Genomic DNA, 19,259 nt, shown 5'->3' on the forward strand with positions numbered 1-19,259 from the left:
TTATATCCACAGAGGGTTCAGCCAATAAGAGGCATGCACACTTGTTGACCTGAGAGATAGTAAGAGTCCCCACTCTTAACCCTTCAGGTGCGCCCCAAACCGGAGATCGAACTCCGGGAAACTCGGCAAGAATCCAGCACTCTTTCCCGGCCACTGCACCCGGCGCTGACATCAGCAAGACGTCAGATTTTGTTTCGGTCTCGATTAACTCACTCTCTGGCGTGTGAGTAGGACAGCTGAGCGATGTATGCTGGCACCCACACGGACGTGTGTATATATATATATGTATATATAAGTGGAGTGATGGCCTAGAGGTAACGCGTCCGCTTAGGAAGCGAGAGAATCTGAACGCGCTGGTTCGAATCACGGCTCAGCCGCCGATATTTTCTCCCACTCCACTAGACCTGGTGGTGGTCTGGACGCTAGTCATTCGGATGAGACGATAAACCGAGGTCCCGTGTGCAGCATGCACTTAGCGTACGTAAAAGAACCCACGACAACAAAAAGGTTGTTCCTGGCCAAATTCTGTAGAAAAATCCACTTAGGAAAAACAAATAAAACTGCATGCAGGAAAAAATACAAAAAATACGGGTGGCGCTGTAGTATAGCGACGCGCTCTCCCTGGGGAGAGCAGCCCGAATTTCACACAGAGAAATCTGCTGTGATAAAAAGAAATACATATATATATATATGGGCGCCCACCCAAAATGTGGGCTTGTTTAGGGCTTCCTTGTTTTCAGCTGCACTCCAAACCTACTGCCTTGTTCAGACCTCCCACGAAACTGTATGCGATTTCTGTTTCTTTCGTCCGTTCACAAGCTAAAAATGGTCTTGTGTTTCTGGTAACACATGGACTATTTTAAAACAAAACTAGGTCGGCTTCGTTCTAATTCTTTCCACCCAATTAGTAGACAGAAATTTGACGTGACAAGCGTATCTAAGCGATAGACTGTGCACTGGTATGTAGTAGACCAAGGCAGACTAAGGTTTTGCAGTCCTAAAACCAATCCGCCTGTTTGAAGAAACAACAAAGGCGTTTGAGAGAAATTCTGGCACCGTAGTCATGTGAGTATTTTTAAGCGTGGAAGGCACTTCCAGAGTATATATGTGTGTGTGTGTGTTTAGTGGCGTGGCGGGTGGGGAGAGAGACACACACAGGGAACGCCGCCCTCTGGTATGTTTTGGGGTTAAATCCTCGTGTACCCCGGGTGGGTAATGTTTACAGTGGGTTTTTTCAAGGTAAACAACACGACTTCATTCGACAAGGCCTCTGAACGTGAGTGGGTGTGTCTATTTTTTGGGGGGTGGGGGGGGGGTCTTTTTTTCTTTCTTTTTTTTTAGCACTTGCTTGACTGCCCGTGACCACCACCACCATTCTCCGTCCCCCTTCTCTCCTCCCTCCTCCTCCCACACCCTTCCCTTCCTCCTCCTCTCCTTCCCTCCCTCCCTCTTTCAGCCTCGTTCCCCGTGCCGTGAATAGAAATATAGTGATAAGAACGTGTCTGTGCATTCTATTACAGCTTATTTAATTACCTTGTGCAATCCAACCAAACCGGTCCTGCGTGATGCAGACAGGTGTACCCCCCAAAGAAAAGAACTTTGTTTTCTGTCACCCCCCGCGTGTTATTTGATCATCTCCCACAGCGAAGACAACAATAAAAGTGGCCGCCAACCACTGTGCATATGTGTGTGGGTGTGCGGGGATGTGCGTACATATAATCTGCTTTCTCTTCTTTATTACCACGTACAGCCGATGTTGGGGGGTAAGGGGGGCGGGGGGGTGGGGCATGAGGAGGGGGCCGGGGAGGGGGGAGGGGCATAAAGTATCTTCTATGCGGCTCTGCAGTAAAAGCTGACAAAATGAGAGACGAAATCTTTTAAATGCTGGTTCTCCATTACTGTGTTTAAACAGTGGATCCATGTTTCGTCGAAGAAATTTCTCTAGTTACACTTAAACTTTTTTTTTTTTTGTGGTAACTTTATCTTCTTTTGCAACCCTCTTTTCCACTCCTTTACTGCCTACGCGCGGTCACACACACACACACACACACACACACACACACACACACACACACACACACAAACACACACACACACACACACACACACACACACACACACACACACACACACACACACACACACACACACACACACACACACACACTTTTTTTTCTGTGAGTGACATCCACGCTGCTGTATAAGAGAAGTCACCAGAGCTGTGCTACTTTTTCCCCCACTCACGGAATCTTGTTTACATGCCGATATTGATGTTTGTGCTTTTGCTCAAGGTCTGACTAAGTGCGTTGGGTTACGCTGCTGGTCAGGCATCAGCTTGGCAGATGTGGTGTAGCGTATATGGAGTTGTCCGAACGCAGTGACGCCTCCTTGATCTACTGATACTGATACTGTGTTCTTTCTTCGATTGGGCTGGCCAAGGCCCAGTAGGCCGGCACCTGATAGGTCAGCCCCTTACCAGTGTTGCCGTCATCGTCATCGGTTTCATAACCCTGGGTGGGAATGTGGAGGTACCCCACTGGTGACTCTCTGACAATCTTCCGCCATCTGTCTTGGTCATGGGGCTACTTTCTGCGACTGGGCGAACGACAGGCCTGTCCACTCCCCGGATGTTACCTTCCCACCTCTTACTTCTGTCTGCCTCTTCGTCTTCCTCCTGGCACTACACGTGCCTTGCAGGATGGTTTTTGCCAGGGCTGATGATCTCGTCACATGTCCATACCACATCATTTTTCTTTTCTTCACAATATTTAGCAGACTGCCATGTGCCCCAGAGACTACAGTTCTTCTGTTTCTGACCTCCTCATTTGTGATGTTGTCTCTGTATGTGATGTTCAGGATCTTACGGTAGCATCTCATCTCAAGGGCTTCAATGCGTCTCTGGAGGTCAGCATTGAGGGTCCAGGATTCACAAACTTACAGAAAAATAAGTACACATTAGTTTAATTTTTGTTGCCAGGGAGTGTTGCCGTTCAACTGAAATAAATCCCCCCCCCCCCTCATCTCCACGCCTCCCAACCTCCCACCCCATTGATGATTCCGGGGGTCCTTTCAGTGTACACAGTATCTCCACCTTCTGAAAAAATTGTGCTGGGGATTCTTTTTAGTCAGCGTTTGTTTCTGACTTCTTCCTTTTCCTTCTGTTGACTCTTCCTTTCTTATTTTCTGCTTTTAAAAAAAAATTTCTATGGAAAGCCCTGAATATTTTTCGGTCGTTTTTGGACTTGCTGATTAGGCATTCTCCATACTGATTTTATGGACAACCTGTTTGTTGCCATGGATTTTTGTTGTTGTTGTTTGTTTTTTTTGTGTGTGTGTGTGTGTGTTTTTTGTGTGTGTTTGTTTTGTTGTTGTTGTTATTTTGTTTGTTTGTTTTTTGCATCCGCAAAGTGCATGCTGCACGTGAGACCCTCTTTATCGCTTCATCCAAACGACTAGCACCCAGATCACCTCCCAAAGATCTGGTGGGGGGTGGAGGAAAAATCTCTGTCCGCATATGGGAGTCGAACCCTTGGACACTCGCTTCCTAGTCGGCCAGCGCCACCGCTCTACTGACGCAAAAAATGCCGAATTGATCAAGAGGCAACAGTCATCATTTGCTCATAAGTCTACTTAATCTGTCCAGCAACGCTAACAAGCCACACAAAATCAAGACACAAGCAAAGAGAACGACAGTGTGCAACAGAAATCAATCAGAATTCCTCGATCCATGTCTGAACTCGAATCCAGATTCCTGCTGACAGTGGCAAATTAAGGGAAGGTCTGAAGGCATACAACACTTCATTGGTCCGATCCAAACTGATACAGCCACTCTGAAGCCGTGGTTTGTCACGCGCACACACACACACACACACACACACACACACACACACACACACACACTCACATACATGAGTGAGTGACTAGTATTTTCAATCCCAACATATATTCGTCAGAGTAAAGCGATCCAGCAAGCATTTCAAGGTAGCAAATTACGGGGTTTTGAAAACCAGGTCACAAAGATCGGAACAAGACAAGAAGAGTTTTATTTTCATTAAACACCACAGGGGTATATCTATACAGGTTAAAGGGGGAGGTGAGGTAGAGACCGATAGACGGATAGACAAACGAAATATGTTGAAAAGAAATACGCTTTATTTTTCTGGTGGCAAAATACAAATAAAAAGATGAGGAGTCCACAGAGAAAGAGGTGGAGGGGGGGAGAGAGAGACAGAGACAGAGGAGGGATGGGGAGAGGAACATTAATACGGCAAACCATTGTATTTTGGATACTGCCGTTTCTGCACTAGTTTGAAAATATTTCTCCATTCGTAATTACTTAATGCTGAGAAAAATGCATCCATGAGGAACTCCTGCTTTTGAGCGAAGAAAAAATAAAAACCACGACCCTACCTCACCCCTCTCTCTCTCTCTTTCACGCCAGGTCATTCACCGCTCGCGCGGAATATGACATCATAAAACAGGTAACATAAACCACGTCAGTCAAGGCTGACACCTTGCTATTCACAACCAGTGAAAAATGTGACTTGGAATCCGTCAGTTAGTGTTACAGCAGCAATGGTCGGGACAGCTACGAACATGTTAAGTCTTCAACTAACATGACTTACGCAGATCATGTCCGATACGCTTGGAAGCGAAGGCGGACAAAATAAACACCAATAACTGACGCAGCCCTGTTCGTGTATTAACTGGGGTATTTTTACAGCTTGTTGCTTGTTGTTAGTCACCACCGTTACCTGCTTGGTAATTGTTTAAGTGAACCGAAGAGAGGGGGGTGAAGGATATAGGCTACAGTTGCTGGTCGGTGGACGGTACAGGGTGTAAATAGCTAGGGTTTTTTTAAGGACGGGAGGGGGTGAGAGAGACTGAGTTCCCTGGGCACGTGTGCTTTGAGTCTGCACTCTGTGGAAAGATGAGGGAGGAGGCATCGTAGTGGGGGTCCCAGCTGCAGATAGATAGTAGATGATTGGCAACACACGCGAAGGATCACTTTCCATTTCACTTATCAAGTACGATATATGTTTGACGCAGCCACGGTGCGCTCCAGAACGATTGACTACACGTGCTTTGTTGTTGTTTTTGTTTTTTGTTTTGTTTTGTTTTTTGTTTGTTTTGTTTTGTTTTGTTTTTAGTTGTTGTTGTTTTGTTGTTGTTTTTTTTGCTTTGTGTGTGTATTGTGTGTGTGTGTGTGTGTGTGTGTGTGTGTGTGTGTGTGTGTCTGTCTGTCTGTCTGTCTATCTGTCTGACGTGATCATGTAAATCCCTTTCAGAGGTTTCACGTGCACGTGATTCCGGTCACAAAGTTGAACAATAACAAAAACAAAATCACGTTGTCCTCCGCCAGGCTATGCTCAGTTGGAAAGAAAAAAAAAAAAAAAAAAAAAAAAAAAACGGCGCTCCCCGAACTACTTGTATGATCAGGTATATTTCATATAAAATTTGTATATACTGCGAACTGGTGGTTCGAAGACTGACATATTACTGCTACTACTGCAGAGAGATTCGAGTCCGGCTGTCGGGGTGCTTGAAACTGAACGGCTGTCAGAGCACGGAGCTGTTCTTGAGGAGAAACAATCATAACGGCAACACTGATCTTAGTCTTGCTTTTGATGACTATACCGTCGACTGTACCAGACTGCAGGAACAGTCGCACGAAGGCGTACAGGAGTGACATCACAACGAGGATACGTTTTGTTTTTGTTTTTCATGCAGGCTCGTCTAATTCTCGTTCAGGAAATCTCAGTCAATTAGCCCGGCGTTGGAAAAACGACTTTAAAAATAAAGGTACGTACACCAGAATGCGACTTCGAACCCAGCAGATCGACGGTCAGAATTATGAAGAATGCTCTACAAAAACAGCTGGTTGGTTGGTTAGTTTATAGGTCAATATCAGTGCTTCCTTCATTCGTCAGTTTTGATGAAGAGACACAAATGAATGGAAGATGCTACCTTCAGTTTTATAATCATGGAAACTATTATCCCCCCCCCCCCCCCCCCCCCTCATCACGGATCACACATTGTAGTATCAGTCACATCATGGACTGATCACACAGCGTCAGTCACATCAAGGATCACACAGCGTCACGGTCAGATCATGGATCACAAAGTGTCAGTAACATCACGGAGTCATCACAATCATTAAAATTGTCATGGTTACGCAAACTGCTAGTTCAGACTCCAAAGTGGAAAATAATACTGACATCTCGATCTGTGTCCTGATGCGAAAGACTCACTGACGAACACACGTATTCTTTTTTTCTCTGCTTTCTTTGTTTCTGTCTGTCTGTCTCTCTGTGTTACACTCACACACGCGCATGCAAGCTTTAACACTGACACACACAGATGTAGCCAATGTATACGCAGAGCACCGCCTCACACACGTGTGCGTGCACATTTACCGGCTCACGCATACATAGAGACACACGTGTATAGAAAAAAAGAAACACACACATACACATGCTCACTCATAAACAAAGATGTGTGTGTGTGTGTGTGTGTGTGTGTGTGTGTGTGTGTGTGTGTGTGTGTGTGTGTGTGCACCACAGTCCATTCCTTGGCATCTCCGAACACACTGAGTTTCGTCAGCACAGTGAGAGTCACTGATCGACACGGGGGAGTATCGACACGCTCCCGGTCAGCAGAATGACACCTTCTTAATTTGCGACTGTGTCATTGTCTTTTTTTTGTCTTTTTTTTTTATCTTCTGTCTTCAGTTTGGAAGGTCAGCCGTTATCATTAACTATTGTTGACCTGTGTGCGCAGAGGCGTAAGATAAAACATAAAAATACGTCTACTTGGGACAACTTGAGGATAGAAGAGAGTCTAAAGCAGCCTCAGCACCCCAACCGCACACCCCTGAGTTGTTGTTGTGTGTGTGTGTGTGTGTGTGTGTGTGTGTGTGTGTGAGTGTGCGCGCGCGCTTACAGTTCACTTCATCAAGATTTTGTGCTTTATAAATAGTAGTAGTAGTTGTAGTAGTAGTTGTTTTTTTTTCTTTGTTTTTTTTGTTTTTTTCTCTTTTTTAAAAAAGTTTTGTTACTTTATTGTATTTTAATTCATTTATTTTTTATTCTTTTTTTTTTTTTTTTTTTAAAGGGTTTTTGTTGTTTTTCTCAAAGCCTGACTAAGCGCGTTGGATTATGCTGCTGGTCAGGCATCTGCTTGGCAGATGTGGTGTAACGTATATGGATTTGACCGAGCGCAGTGACGCCTCCTTGAGCTACTGATACTGATACTCAGCTCCAGGGCAGCGTCTTGCGGCAGGGAAAAAAAAGGGGGGTGGGGAGGGAGAGACCCAACAAGCCTAATCTGGACAGGCTTATCCGGTAATCGTAGCAACCCCCATGTCAAACCTGAACCGGCACAACCCTACCCTTCATTTATAGCTGGCCTGTGTGATCGACTGGCCTATAAACAATATCGTGACAAAAGTGAGCACAAATGAAACCAAAATAAGTGACTAAATTAGGCCTAGCAGCTGAAATTCAGTTGAAAACGCTTTGAAGAATGTAGTCAAAGGGGAAGCACTCTATGATTGTCTTCCTGTGCAAATTTGCCCAAGGTCAAGGACGTTGGGCTGGGTTGTAACAGGGCCAACTGTCGAAAACGTAACTGGCAGCACGTACGACTGGTTGAAAAACTTTGAGCTTGATATAAAGAAATTCACTTTCCAGATTAAGATTCGATAACATTGTGTTGTTTTAGACAAATGTGGTAACCATGGCTCGAAACAGTCTGCTCATTTATCATGCTCTTCTGTTTGTGGTGCTCCTTGATTTGTTTCACCAGGTGAGTTGAAAATGCTGGATTGATTGTACGTGGTCTTGATTGTTCCCATATTGTTATTGATTTCAGCTCCAATAAAGAAAATACACGCGCACCAGGTTCATTTCATAGATGCTTTCGGACACTTATTGTAAAGCAAATTACTGAAGCAAACTTGCTAACTATGTACAACAATAGTTGGACTAGGAGTACAACAATGTTTTGTTTTCTTGACATTTGTGACATATTAGTGATCATATTAAAAGTTGTGTAATGATTTATATCTTTTCATCTCTATAGCCACTTACATTAGAAATATTGCTTTAATAATTATCTTATTCCTTTTTTTTCACCACAAAATCACCATTTTCTGTTTATAATTTAGACAATTAGCTCACACTAGCCTTTCACCAGTTGTTGTTTTTTCCTGTATTGATTGAAATCATATGACTGTGAGTAATCGTGACCTTTTGCTGTTTAAGTTTATTTGTATGGTAAGTGAAGCTCACTCATTGAACAATGATAAATTATATATTCACCAGCTAGCCAAGATAAAATAAACTGCTACCTTAACTTGGCTTAAGTTTTAGTTTCAGGATTTGTGTTTATATATATATATATATATATATATATATATATATATATATATATATGGATTTATTGAAAGGAGAGGAGGAGAGATGTTTTGCATTAATGAATGGATGGGATATAAACTGGTTACTTTTCAGATATTTTTAAGGCAAAGATCAGTTCAAAAATTAATGTAATCATTAATTTGCTAAACAAAATATAGACAATAATGATAATACTTAAGTAATGTAAAAAAAATAAAACATTGACAGGAAACAAAGTCTCGTGTGATCTTCAGATGATGCTAACTTGTTGCTGGCACTTTCAGGTTGTGTCTGAGTATTGCGGAAATGGCCAATAGTAAGTCTCTTTATGTGCTGGGTGATAATTATGTTTATTTTTATATATGTGAGTGTGTCTATAGATACTTTGTGTGATTGTGTTTTGTGGGTATGACTTGTTATCATCCTTTTTCTGTCTTATCTGTGAGTCTCTATCTGCCTTGTCTTTCACTGCCTCCCCCCTAAATACTATTAACAGCCATGTGATTTTTAGTTTAATGTTGTCAAGTGCTGATGCTTCTGTTATATATTATTTATATATCTATACTTGTGCAAGGCTATTATTGTATTAAGTTCAGAGAAATAACTATTTCATAGACTGTTCCATTACTCCTAATCACTGTATTGTTTTGTTTTCAGTTTAATTATGTGTTCTTCACACTTTGTGTTGCATGTATTGTTAACTGTTCGCAAACCCTTTCATAAGGATTCTTAGTCTATAAATGATTGAATCATCAGTATCTCTCTCACACCCTCTCAAGCCCTCTCTTGAGCACATTCAAGACACTGTTACCTTTGTGTATGTTTTTTTATGGACATGTGTGACATTAGATTAGTTATCAGTTAATGATTATAAGAGGCCGAGAGGGAGAGATATTTGTGCATATGCATGTATGTGCATAGACACATACAAATAAGATGGTAAAAAACATGGTTAGTGTATTTCTAAGATATCAGTGTTCAGATGTTGTTGTTTTTTAAAAAAGATAAGATAAAAGTGGTTGATAAGTGTGCATGTTTAATCTAAAAGCTTTCTGATTAACAAAGAAACTTTGTCAACCAGTTGCCAGTCTCCATTGAAATGCTGTGCTGACTCCCTAAAATGCTGCTATGACTATGGCCACAACAACAACAGCTACATCCGTGGCTTCAAATTTAGAGTCTGGAACATGTGGTACTTCTGGTGAGTCACCGATTTTATCTTTGATTTTGCATTTTATACTGTTGATTCCCAGTTTCTGTTTTCACCTTTGAGAACTTAGATTTAGCTTTCCCCTGTGGTGATTTTGGCAGCCATCTTAACCCTTTCGCTGCCAGGAAAATAAGATTTAAGTGAAATCTATTTGCCAGGGTTTTTTCACAAAGAACGGGTATATATTTTCAAAAAAATTTGTTCTCTTTGTTAATGGAGAAAGACCCATAAAAGTATATATTGGCTGCAAGGTCAGTGAATAAAGAATACAAAACACATGATGTTTTCATTTTATATATTATCAGTGACACGCTGTTGTTTTGAAATCAGTGTTTTGTTTTTTGTCACATTTTCAACTTGTTCATTACAAACATTAGTCAGGTAATTTGCACTAAAATATATTTTCTGGACAAATGGATGATACCTGCACACACAAATTATACTAGAACAACCACAATAAAAAAAATATTTTTTTTTTTTTTTAAGAGACAGATACACTATGCATTGTGACTTCTCCCGGTGATAATATGGATGTGGGGCCACACCCCCCTCAGTCTCCAAGTGGAGTGGCTGGCATCTCCACTACAGCCTAACTGAATGTTACATTTTTTGTTTTTTTACATACTTGTTTTTATCAGACTAACTCAGCTGTTGTAATTGTTGTTTTGTTCGTTTGTGTTTAATATGAACTTCCTCACATTGCTCTGCCTTTCTTTCCCTAAACCCTGAGAGGGTCAACGTTAGCCTTCCAGTCCATGCTGTATTTAGAAATTTTGGCCAGTGGCACCCCTTTGTTATGTCATACAATAAGTACTAGTTTAAGTGCACATGTTAAAAAAAAAAAAATCAAAATAATAAATCCTCAGCAGAAACCGAAAGCTGCAATAAAGTTCTCTATTTTCAGGTTGGTAGTGATCTTCATTATGATGTCATGCTTCGGAGGCTGTGGATACTACCGACGGCAAAGGCTGGCAGCAATGCAGTTGTCTGCATCAGCTACGCCTACATCACCTCGCAGAGTGTGTGTCACGAGCCAGAGACGGACTGTGCCACCATCTGGCTTGTACGCCTACACAGGGCCTGGTGCAGACTCTGGTTCCACGGCAGCATTACCACCACCATATGCAGAGGTGTGTGATAGCTCATGCACAATCTGTGAATGTGTCTTGTTTTTAATCATGTATCAGCTCACAGAATGAGTAGGTTTGACTTGTGTGTGTGTGTGTGTGTGTTGGCTAAGACTGGAAATTTCAGTTTATTTTTAGATATGCAATCTAAATGCGTAAGTATCGACCTCACATCCTTAAAATCAAAAGAAATCAAAGCAAGAGAGAGCAACATCATTGATTACTCAATTAGAAAGAAGGGTGTATTGAAAAAATATTATGATAAAACATTTTTCTGTTTAACCAGGTGATGCAACAGCCCAGCCTGTACCCCATGAGCAAAGCAGAGCTGCCTCCCTATCCTGGACCCCCAGCAGATAAAGGTTAGAATATATATGTGAATGTTTTTGGCAAGTGGTTTGTGGTCAAGAGTGTTTGAGAGAGTGCAGCGGTGAGTTTGGCTTGTGGTCAAGAGTGTTTGAGAGAGTGCAGCGGTGAGTGTGGCAGGAAAATTAATAAGTATCAGTTGCCCTTGCTTGTCTTCTGTTATAATTGAAGCAGCCTGCTTGAGGTTTATTCATTTTAAAAGGGTGGTGATCCCCTTTCTACCAGCAAGAAGAGAAAGAAGCATCTGTTGTGATATATTACAACCTCTTACCAGCCAGTGGCCTCATATCAAAGATTTCTTAAAAGATGCATTTAAGAGTTTTGACTTTTTCTTAAGTCTTCTGTCTCTCCAGTTAGTGCTCTTATTCATTTTTAGGGGAACTTTTTTTTTCGATGCCTCGTTCTCATTTATACCTGTAGCCCAATCAAGTCATATCTGTTTTACAAATGTGACACATTCTTGCATGGACAACAGACATATTGAAGAAACTGATTCAGTGATGTGTTTTCACATTCCAGATCCCATGCAGGTTGGTAACGCAGATGAAGTAAGCCCCCCTCCGTACTGTGAAGTGAGCATGCCTTCAGCTCAGCGTGGTGAGAGAGTGGGTAGCACCATGTGTGCAGAGCACATTGCAGTTCCTGTGGATCAGGTCAGCCAGGACGAACGTGGCAGCAGTGTTGGTGGTGCTGGGGCAGCAGCCCAGGCTGCGGGATTCAGCTAAGAGACAGCCAGCGCTGTAGTAACTGATTGATGTCAAAATTGTCGCTGTTGTGGTTTGGTTCTCCAGTGTTCTGTTCGCCAACAACCTCACCCTCTGTCAGTGTTCTCCTTGTGTGCCAAGATCTTGTTTCCTCTCTCTCTCTCTATGCCTCCCTTGATCTGTGTTTGTTTGTGTCACTGTACGAGAATGTCTTGCTTTCTCGTCTGTTTTTCATTTTGCTTCTTTCTCTCTTATGTGCTGTTAAACCATGAAAAATGCATGTGTAATATAAATAAAGAAAGGCGGTTAAACAGAGAAATGGGGGAGTGTAGAATGATCCCCTGATATCAGTTAGCGCCTGGTTGGTGCTGTGTGTGTTCTCTCTCTGTCTCTCTCTCTGTCACTCTCTCACTTTCTTTCTCTCCCTCTCTCTCTTAGTTTCAGTGTGACTCATGGAGAATTTTCTGGCAGTTAATATTTCATGTCTCATAACATTTAAAAAATGGTTTGGAACACTTCGATAATTGAAGCAGGGTTGTGCAGTCATGCACTGATTTGAGAAAATAGACATTTTTAAACAGACATGGAGTAGACCCAAACCAAAGACACATGGTTTTTGTATGAATGTGTGTACCTGCTTTACAATAACTGAGTTTCACCTGTGATTTACACTCCTCCTGTTTTGATAATTTGAATTCTCTCCGAACAAATGATAAAATAAACTATGATGTAGCGTTTTACCGCTGCTGATATAATTGAAATGTTAATGAGTTTTAACACAGAGGATGGATAAAGACGAAGAATACTACGTTTTCTAATAACAAAGGTTGGGCCATATGAAAGCTATAGGCTGGGTCATCCAGACACCAATTAGACACCAGATGGGGTCTCTGTGGTGAGTTAGCTGCACCCTGAAGATTTTTTTTGTGTGTGTGTTCTGTGTAATTAGAAGGAATGCTGTGCATCATTGTGTTTAGATTTACTGTCATTTCAAAACTGAACTACAGCTAATCCATTTTCTTAATTTGGAATGAGATACATCTGAGTTTTGAAACACAGCCCTGATCTGATTTTTTTTTTCTTTGATCAAAACATAAATATGCACTTTGGGACGTCACATTTGTAACAAGCTTATTGTCTTTTATTTTACATAATGGATGTCATGTATTGGACCCTAGGTTACAAGGAAGTCATGTGAGGCTTAATCCAATATTTTATTGCATTTTATTTGCCAAGTAAGCATTGTGCTGTTATTAGACTATTTTATTAACTTTATCTCAGTTCCTGTTTTAGCTGTCACAGCTTAATACTGCCGATGCAGTACCACATGTGTTAATGTATAAATTTGATTTATCATCCATTGTAATGTGTTGTTTTTGTTAATATCTTTGTTGTCCAAGATTCAGGGTCATAGCTGAATAGCCACAAAACATGGCTTACAAAAGTAAGTAGCATTTTGTGATACATAAATCAGAAAAAGCAGCATGTAGAATATTTACATTATGTAACCCCATTATTTCCAGTCTTTCAAATAGATTACAGGGTGCATGTCAAAATTATTTGGGTACCTTAAAACCTGTATATTGTTTATGATTCTCTCATCCACAAAGGTGAACACGGCAGTTCATCAGCAGTTTCTGTTGTTCCCGACAGCAGTCTTTGATCCCATTATGAGGTTAGCCAGTGCTGGCACTAAAGTATCCAAAACAGACATGGGTCAAAACTAATCTTTACAACATTTCTGTTAATACTTTTTTTCTTTTATTAATTACGAAAATAAAATTGGTCCTTTCAGACAGTGCAGTGAAAAGTTCTTTTATCCCTTTCACTCGGGTACACTGTAGAATTTTTTAAGTTGGTCACAGTGAGCTATGTTAAGCAGTTTACCATGTGTTATCATGCACATTATAATCAGTAACATATTCTAATTTTATCATTTAAGTGATATTGTCTAGCTTTATCATAAGCAGTTTACCATGTGTTATCATGCACATTATAATCAGTATAACATATTATAATTTTATCATTTAAATTATATTGTCTAGCTTTATCAAAATAGATGTGATGTACAGTTTATAACATTTATAACTTTATCATTTAAATGATACTGCCTAGCTTTATCATACTAGATGTGATGTACAGTGTGTTGCAAAGATTAATGTTGTTCTCTCTCTCTCTCTCTCTCTCTCTCTCTGTTGTTGTTGTTTCTTTTGTTTTTCTTTGAGGAAAACAATTTATGATTTTTTTAAAGTTTCAACAGATCTGATTGATATGGAAAAATGATCTTTGCTTTCATATGAGCAGTTAGATGTCTTTTACTGCCTCAGTCAGACTGACAATAAAGGGCTACTGTACTGTCTGTTCAAAGACAGTGGTTTCTACAGTTTACCATTTTTTGAAGGAGGGCATTCTCAGTAAGTAACGCATGATTATGATTATTGATTACCTGGTACTATTTTTTATCAGTAATGATTTTATCATATGAAACTTTTTTTGGGGGGGGGGAGGGGGGGGAGGAGGAGGGGTTCTAGAAAGAAAAAAGGTTTTTGTGAAAATGATTCTTGGTGTAAATAATGTTTTAATTACGCATACTTAACTGTGACCCACTAGTGCAAACTCCGGCAGGGGTCTGAAATAATGTTTGTTATGCAGATAAGTAAAAAAAAAAATAAAAGAAGTTGGGGGGAACATAATTATGACATAGCTGATCTATTACCTTTATACTGCATTCTGCTAAAACAGACATTAATGAATATGAATTTCCAAGATAGTCCTATGTGTGATGAATGGCCAACTGGAGAAATACAAGGATTTTGAAGATAATTACTCACACACACACAAAAAAAGATTTGTTATTGAATCTGTGTTCTTTGAGTAAACAAACGGGATTTTACTTGGCATAATGTTCACAATGAGCATCCAGAGAACAGTATTGAGCTATTTTCAGGGTGAGTTTTTCTTGCTTGTAGCTGATACGTAAATTCTTATGTGAATCCTTGTTTCTAACCTTTGTAGTTGTAGATACATTTTTAAGTGTTCTATACACAATGAATACAACATGTTTTTGAATGTAAGAAATCCAGTTCATGTTTTTGTGTTTATTTGAGCAACAGATTGTGAAAACAAATTTAAAGAAAATAATAGCTTCAGAAGAGGAATCATTTTTGTTATTTTTCACACATTGGTTGACACGGGGGTATTCTCTCAGGCCCCCATCAGTATCTTGCTCTCCAACTCATCTCCCTTTCTCCATGTGTTTGTACTTTTTGTATGATTTGTAACTGCGGTGATTTTTTTAATGTGCCAGTGAAAAAAACCAGGATTATTTTCCTCCATTTGCTGACATATTTGAATAGATGTGATCTAGTCTTTGCCAGTACACAGAAAGCCAGAATCGAAATTGATACGTTCATACATGCTTTACATGAAAAATCTGTGTGTGTTTTTCTTATGTCATAACAAAACTATGGTATGCTATTTTTCTAGTCATTCTTGTGGAGTTTATATTTTTTCATATCATTCAAATCCAAATAATGGAATGGTATACTTTTGTATTTGTATAAGTAGTTAATTGTACCTTGTGTCTATGCAAGTTTAATTACTGTGGTGGTTTCTGTCAATATGTGTTCGCATTTTAGCGTCCGCTTTCAATATGTGTTGAATATGTGTTCATTTAATATATATATATATCACTATCAGTGATGATGATTTTTTTCCCTGCAGTGCCATGCATAACTAATCCACTTAGGCCAAGGGTGGCACAGGAATAGCTATACTCAAAGTCTCAGAAAAAAAAAAAAACACCTGACCTTTAAACCATGGACATTTGTCCATGTATATTCTTAAGCAGTCATTTGCATTTCAAGTAGAGATAAGTATTCAGTTTTCTATTCTTGTGAACTGAAACCAGTTTATCTCTTGAATACCTTTTAGCTATCCAAAACAAGTCTTACTGCTTCTTGCCATGCTGTGGTGATATGCAAGAAGAAGAGATATATATGTGTGACTATCATGAGTGGGACTGAGTTGTGAACCAGATTTAGATGAAAATAAATTGGAATTTTTTTCAAGATGATGCACAGAGTAGTGACAGGGATGGCAGCAACTCTTTGCTGACTGAAAATGAGTTTGGTGAGATTTGCCAGCTCTTCTTGTGAAGCATACCATGTAAGATTGAAATGGTATGTTTTTTTGTTTGCCACTGTCCAAGAATTAACCAGTTTTATTTGTTCACACTTTATTCAAGCTCAGTAATATTTTGCAGCTCTCTTTTCAAATACAAATATCAAATTTTACAACATTCTATACAGAAAGGTGTGTTTGCTGATTATTTTTCTGACAAAACCCTCTGCTCTTTCAATGTTCATGATATAAAAATCATTGAACTTCGGAAATTAGATCAAAGTGACATTGCTTGAGTGAAAAACGATTGCTTATTTTAGTGGGGGCTTTTTTTGTTTTGTTTTTTCTAAGAATGGGTGGGGAATGGGAAGACTCATTTAGCATGAAATATGTCAGAACTGTTCAGTTTGATAGCGATAATAACGGGAATAGTTGTGACATTTGTAATTTAAGAGCACTGTAAATGTCCCTAGCTTTCCAGTGAGCACAAAGAATAACCAAAAGCCTGGCTGTAATTTTCATGGCTCTTGAGTTCGGTCTACGTTCAGTTTCTGGTGCTCTATTCTAGAAGGTTCTGATGTATAGAGAGCACATTGAATTACAGGATACAGCTGCACATTAAGTATATGCTGTTCTGAGAGAGTTTTTCTGTGGCCACATATCCTTGCCAAGTACATGTGAGCACATTGTTAACCTTGTGAGATGCAATCTAATTCCCTAAAGTTAGTGTTTGTGTGCATTAACTAGTTATCCAGAAAGAAAATGTGTGTGCGCGTATTATCTGCATCAGCACTTACATTGCTGTGGAATCATGATTTATGCATGATAACCAATCTTGGTATATTAAATCTATTCCAAAAAGCAGTGAAGGAAAGGAGACATTTCAATGTCAGTAATGCATAGAGATAGGTATGCAGATTCAGGTTTACATACATGTGTGTATGTATATAGGCAGAGATTCGTTTTGGCATCAGATATATGACAGCTCTTGAAAATGCTTAAAACCTTTTTGATCAAATCACCACTTTGTCCAAACTTTTTTTTTTTTGCAGAGTCGGACATGGCAGTCAGTATTTAGGACTAAGACACATTAAGACATCTGCTTGTATGGACCTACAAGCTCTGCTGAAATGATTTAAAACCAGTATGTATGCAGCTCAGTAACATATTCAGACAGTGTTTACTTTGGCATTGTCACAGCGACTTCCCATTCACAGTTGTCTGTCCTTGTGTGTTTAGGTCCTTGTTATTTCAAACTGAAGATGTTTCAGACTTCAAATTTTACATTTGCTTTTGATGAAAATCTCTTTCAGGTTCTTTTCTTCAGTGTCACCCACACCTGTCACATTTTTTTTCTCTGTCTGTCCCTCTGTGTCCCTGTCCTTCGCTCTCTCTGCTTTCATAAACCAAGAGAGACCTCCTATTTAGGTGTATCAGTGATTTACTCTGGTGATCTGTTAGCATAAATTTGTTCTGAAATTTAACATTAATTTTCATTGAGCAGAGAAAAAGATACAGGAGTTAATCATGAAATAAATTTTGTTACAGTAAAAAAGCAGAATTTGTTTACCAGTTTAATAGAGAGAATGGTAAGCTTTATAATCCCTGTTCCTCCCCCACCCCCACCCCATGCCTGTTTCCTTTTCTTTTGTTCTTTTTCATTGTATTTAGTTTATTTTATCTTATTTTATTTCTAAGGCCAGTCATCCCTACTAAATCATGCTCATATAAGTTATATGATCTTTTTAAGCCAGCATCATAAACCACATCCCCTCTATCATTGTGTGTTTAATGCAGGGATCTTTTTCATGGTGATTAGAATGGTTTTTAGATTTTTTTTAGATTCAAGTTTCTAAGAAAATTCAGCATTAAAAATTGACAGTGTTGTGATTGGCATTTCTGTCAAATTAATTCTTCAGAGATGTGTTCCTTTTTTTGCCACTCTGACTTGTTCATTTGATTGCCAGCCTTGTGTTATCTGTCATCTCATGTCATATCATTTGCAACATTATCTCTTCACCACAAGTCAAGTGGTATTTGTGTATATAATTGATGCATATGAATAGAGGCATGTATATTGATTAGTAAAATATTTTCAAAGGCTCTTCCCTTTCAGTGTGATGATTTTTTAAAAAGGGAATTTGAAACCTGGTTTTGAAAGCCGTAGATAGACGTTATGAAAAAGCTTAGAATTTCACAACCCCAGTACAGAAAATACAATTCATATGTGAGATACTCAGATAGTGCAATCATTTAGTAGTTTACCAGCTGAACTATGAATGAATGAAAGTGTGAGTGTGTGTCTGTGTACGCGCTCACAATCAAATGCATGTATGCAAGGTTTGAAAATGTGTGGGTTCTGCTAAATTTTGTCATCACTGTAGGGTTTCTTTTTTTCCTTGCATGGTAGTAAAGTGTATAAAAACCACATTTGTCAGTTTCTGTTTTGTTCTGTTTTACTTTAAAAAAAAAAAAAAAAAAAATTTTTTGAACTTTTCGTAACTTCTTAAGCTTCAAACACTGTCTTGTTTTTGTAAAGGTTTATGCTTGTTTTGCAACAACAAAAAAAAAAAGTATACAATAACTGTTTGTATTGGGGTTGTTGTTTTCTAATATTGTAACAATGTGTCCAGTGAATTTACAATGTCTGTATAGTCTTTGTATCCCTCCAAGGATAAAAACAGTAAGTTACTTAAATTTGTATCAGTATATCAGCTCTGTGAATATTCTGTTTCTGAAGCCCATTTGTATGCAGAATTGCATGCGCTCAAAACTCAGTTTTGTTATTAGTCATGGATCATGTAATTCAGAAACCTTTTTTAAATAAAACCTTTGATTTGGAAAAGAAGAAATTCATGTTATGTTTTCAGGTAGTGAAACACATTTTGTCTGAGAAATCAGAGGTTTATTTATTTACATCTTACATGTGGTTCATCCGTCGGGATCGACAAGGACCATCTAGTCATCCTGGGGGTGGGTGGGTTGGGCTCTGTGGGTGCGCAGGTGACTGGTCAGGCCAATCCACGCCCGGAAGGTTCTGACACAGTGTGGACAGGGGATGGTAGCGGCTGTCGGGGACTTGCTGGCACTGCTTTTCCTGGCCTGTCTGCATTGCTCTGCTGCAGCGATTCTGTTGGCCTCACAGGATTTGGCGCCTTTGTGGGCAGCTGAACGCCACTTTGGTCTGTCCATTGCATTCAGCTCCCACATATTGTAGCTGACTTGTCAGGTCAGGTCATTAGATCTGCTACTGGTAACCTGTAATCCAGTACAACCTGTTCAGGGTCGGGTTGCCGGCGACTAAACCGGCACTCCCACCGCTCCCTTCCGGGAC

General features: G+C 39.8%; 1 protein-coding gene across 2 annotated transcripts; it reads left to right on the top strand.

Moving 5' to 3' along the window:
* Nucleotides 1-7,593: 7,593 nt before the first annotated feature.
* LOC143301598 (uncharacterized) lies at nucleotides 7,594-18,765 on the top strand. Of its 2 annotated transcripts, XM_076615993.1 has the most exons (6): nucleotides 7,594-7,806; nucleotides 8,681-8,712; nucleotides 9,478-9,597; nucleotides 10,511-10,736; nucleotides 11,020-11,095; nucleotides 11,619-18,765. In XM_076615993.1, the coding sequence occupies exons 1-6, from the start codon at nucleotides 7,738-7,740 to the stop codon at nucleotides 11,822-11,824; spliced, it is 729 nt and encodes a 242-aa protein (XP_076472108.1). In that variant the 5' UTR covers nucleotides 7,594-7,737; the 3' UTR covers nucleotides 11,825-18,765. The 2 variants fall into 2 exon arrangements, with proteins under 2 accessions (XP_076472108.1, XP_076472116.1); XM_076616001.1 differs by lacking the exon at nucleotides 8,681-8,712.
* The last annotated feature ends 494 nt before the right edge of the window (nucleotides 18,766-19,259 follow it).

This window comes from Babylonia areolata, chromosome 2, assembly GCF_041734735.1.
Source record: "Babylonia areolata isolate BAREFJ2019XMU chromosome 2, ASM4173473v1, whole genome shotgun sequence".
Classification (NCBI taxonomy): Eukaryota; Metazoa; Mollusca; class Gastropoda; order Neogastropoda; family Buccinidae; genus Babylonia; species Babylonia areolata.

Bases quoted from the DNA above. Each gene is read 5' to 3' on its own strand.
- LOC143301598 (XM_076615993.1), top strand. From the start codon at position 7,738: ATGGCTCGAAACAGTCTGCTCATTTATCATGCTCTTCTGTTTGTGGTG. The intron at 7,807-8,680 runs GTGAGTTGAAAA...TGGCACTTTCAG, and splicing joins TCCTTGATTTGTTTCACCAG to GTTGTGTCTGAGTATTGCGG. The intron at 8,713-9,477 runs GTAAGTCTCTTT...TTTGTCAACCAG, and splicing joins TATTGCGGAAATGGCCAATA to TTGCCAGTCTCCATTGAAAT.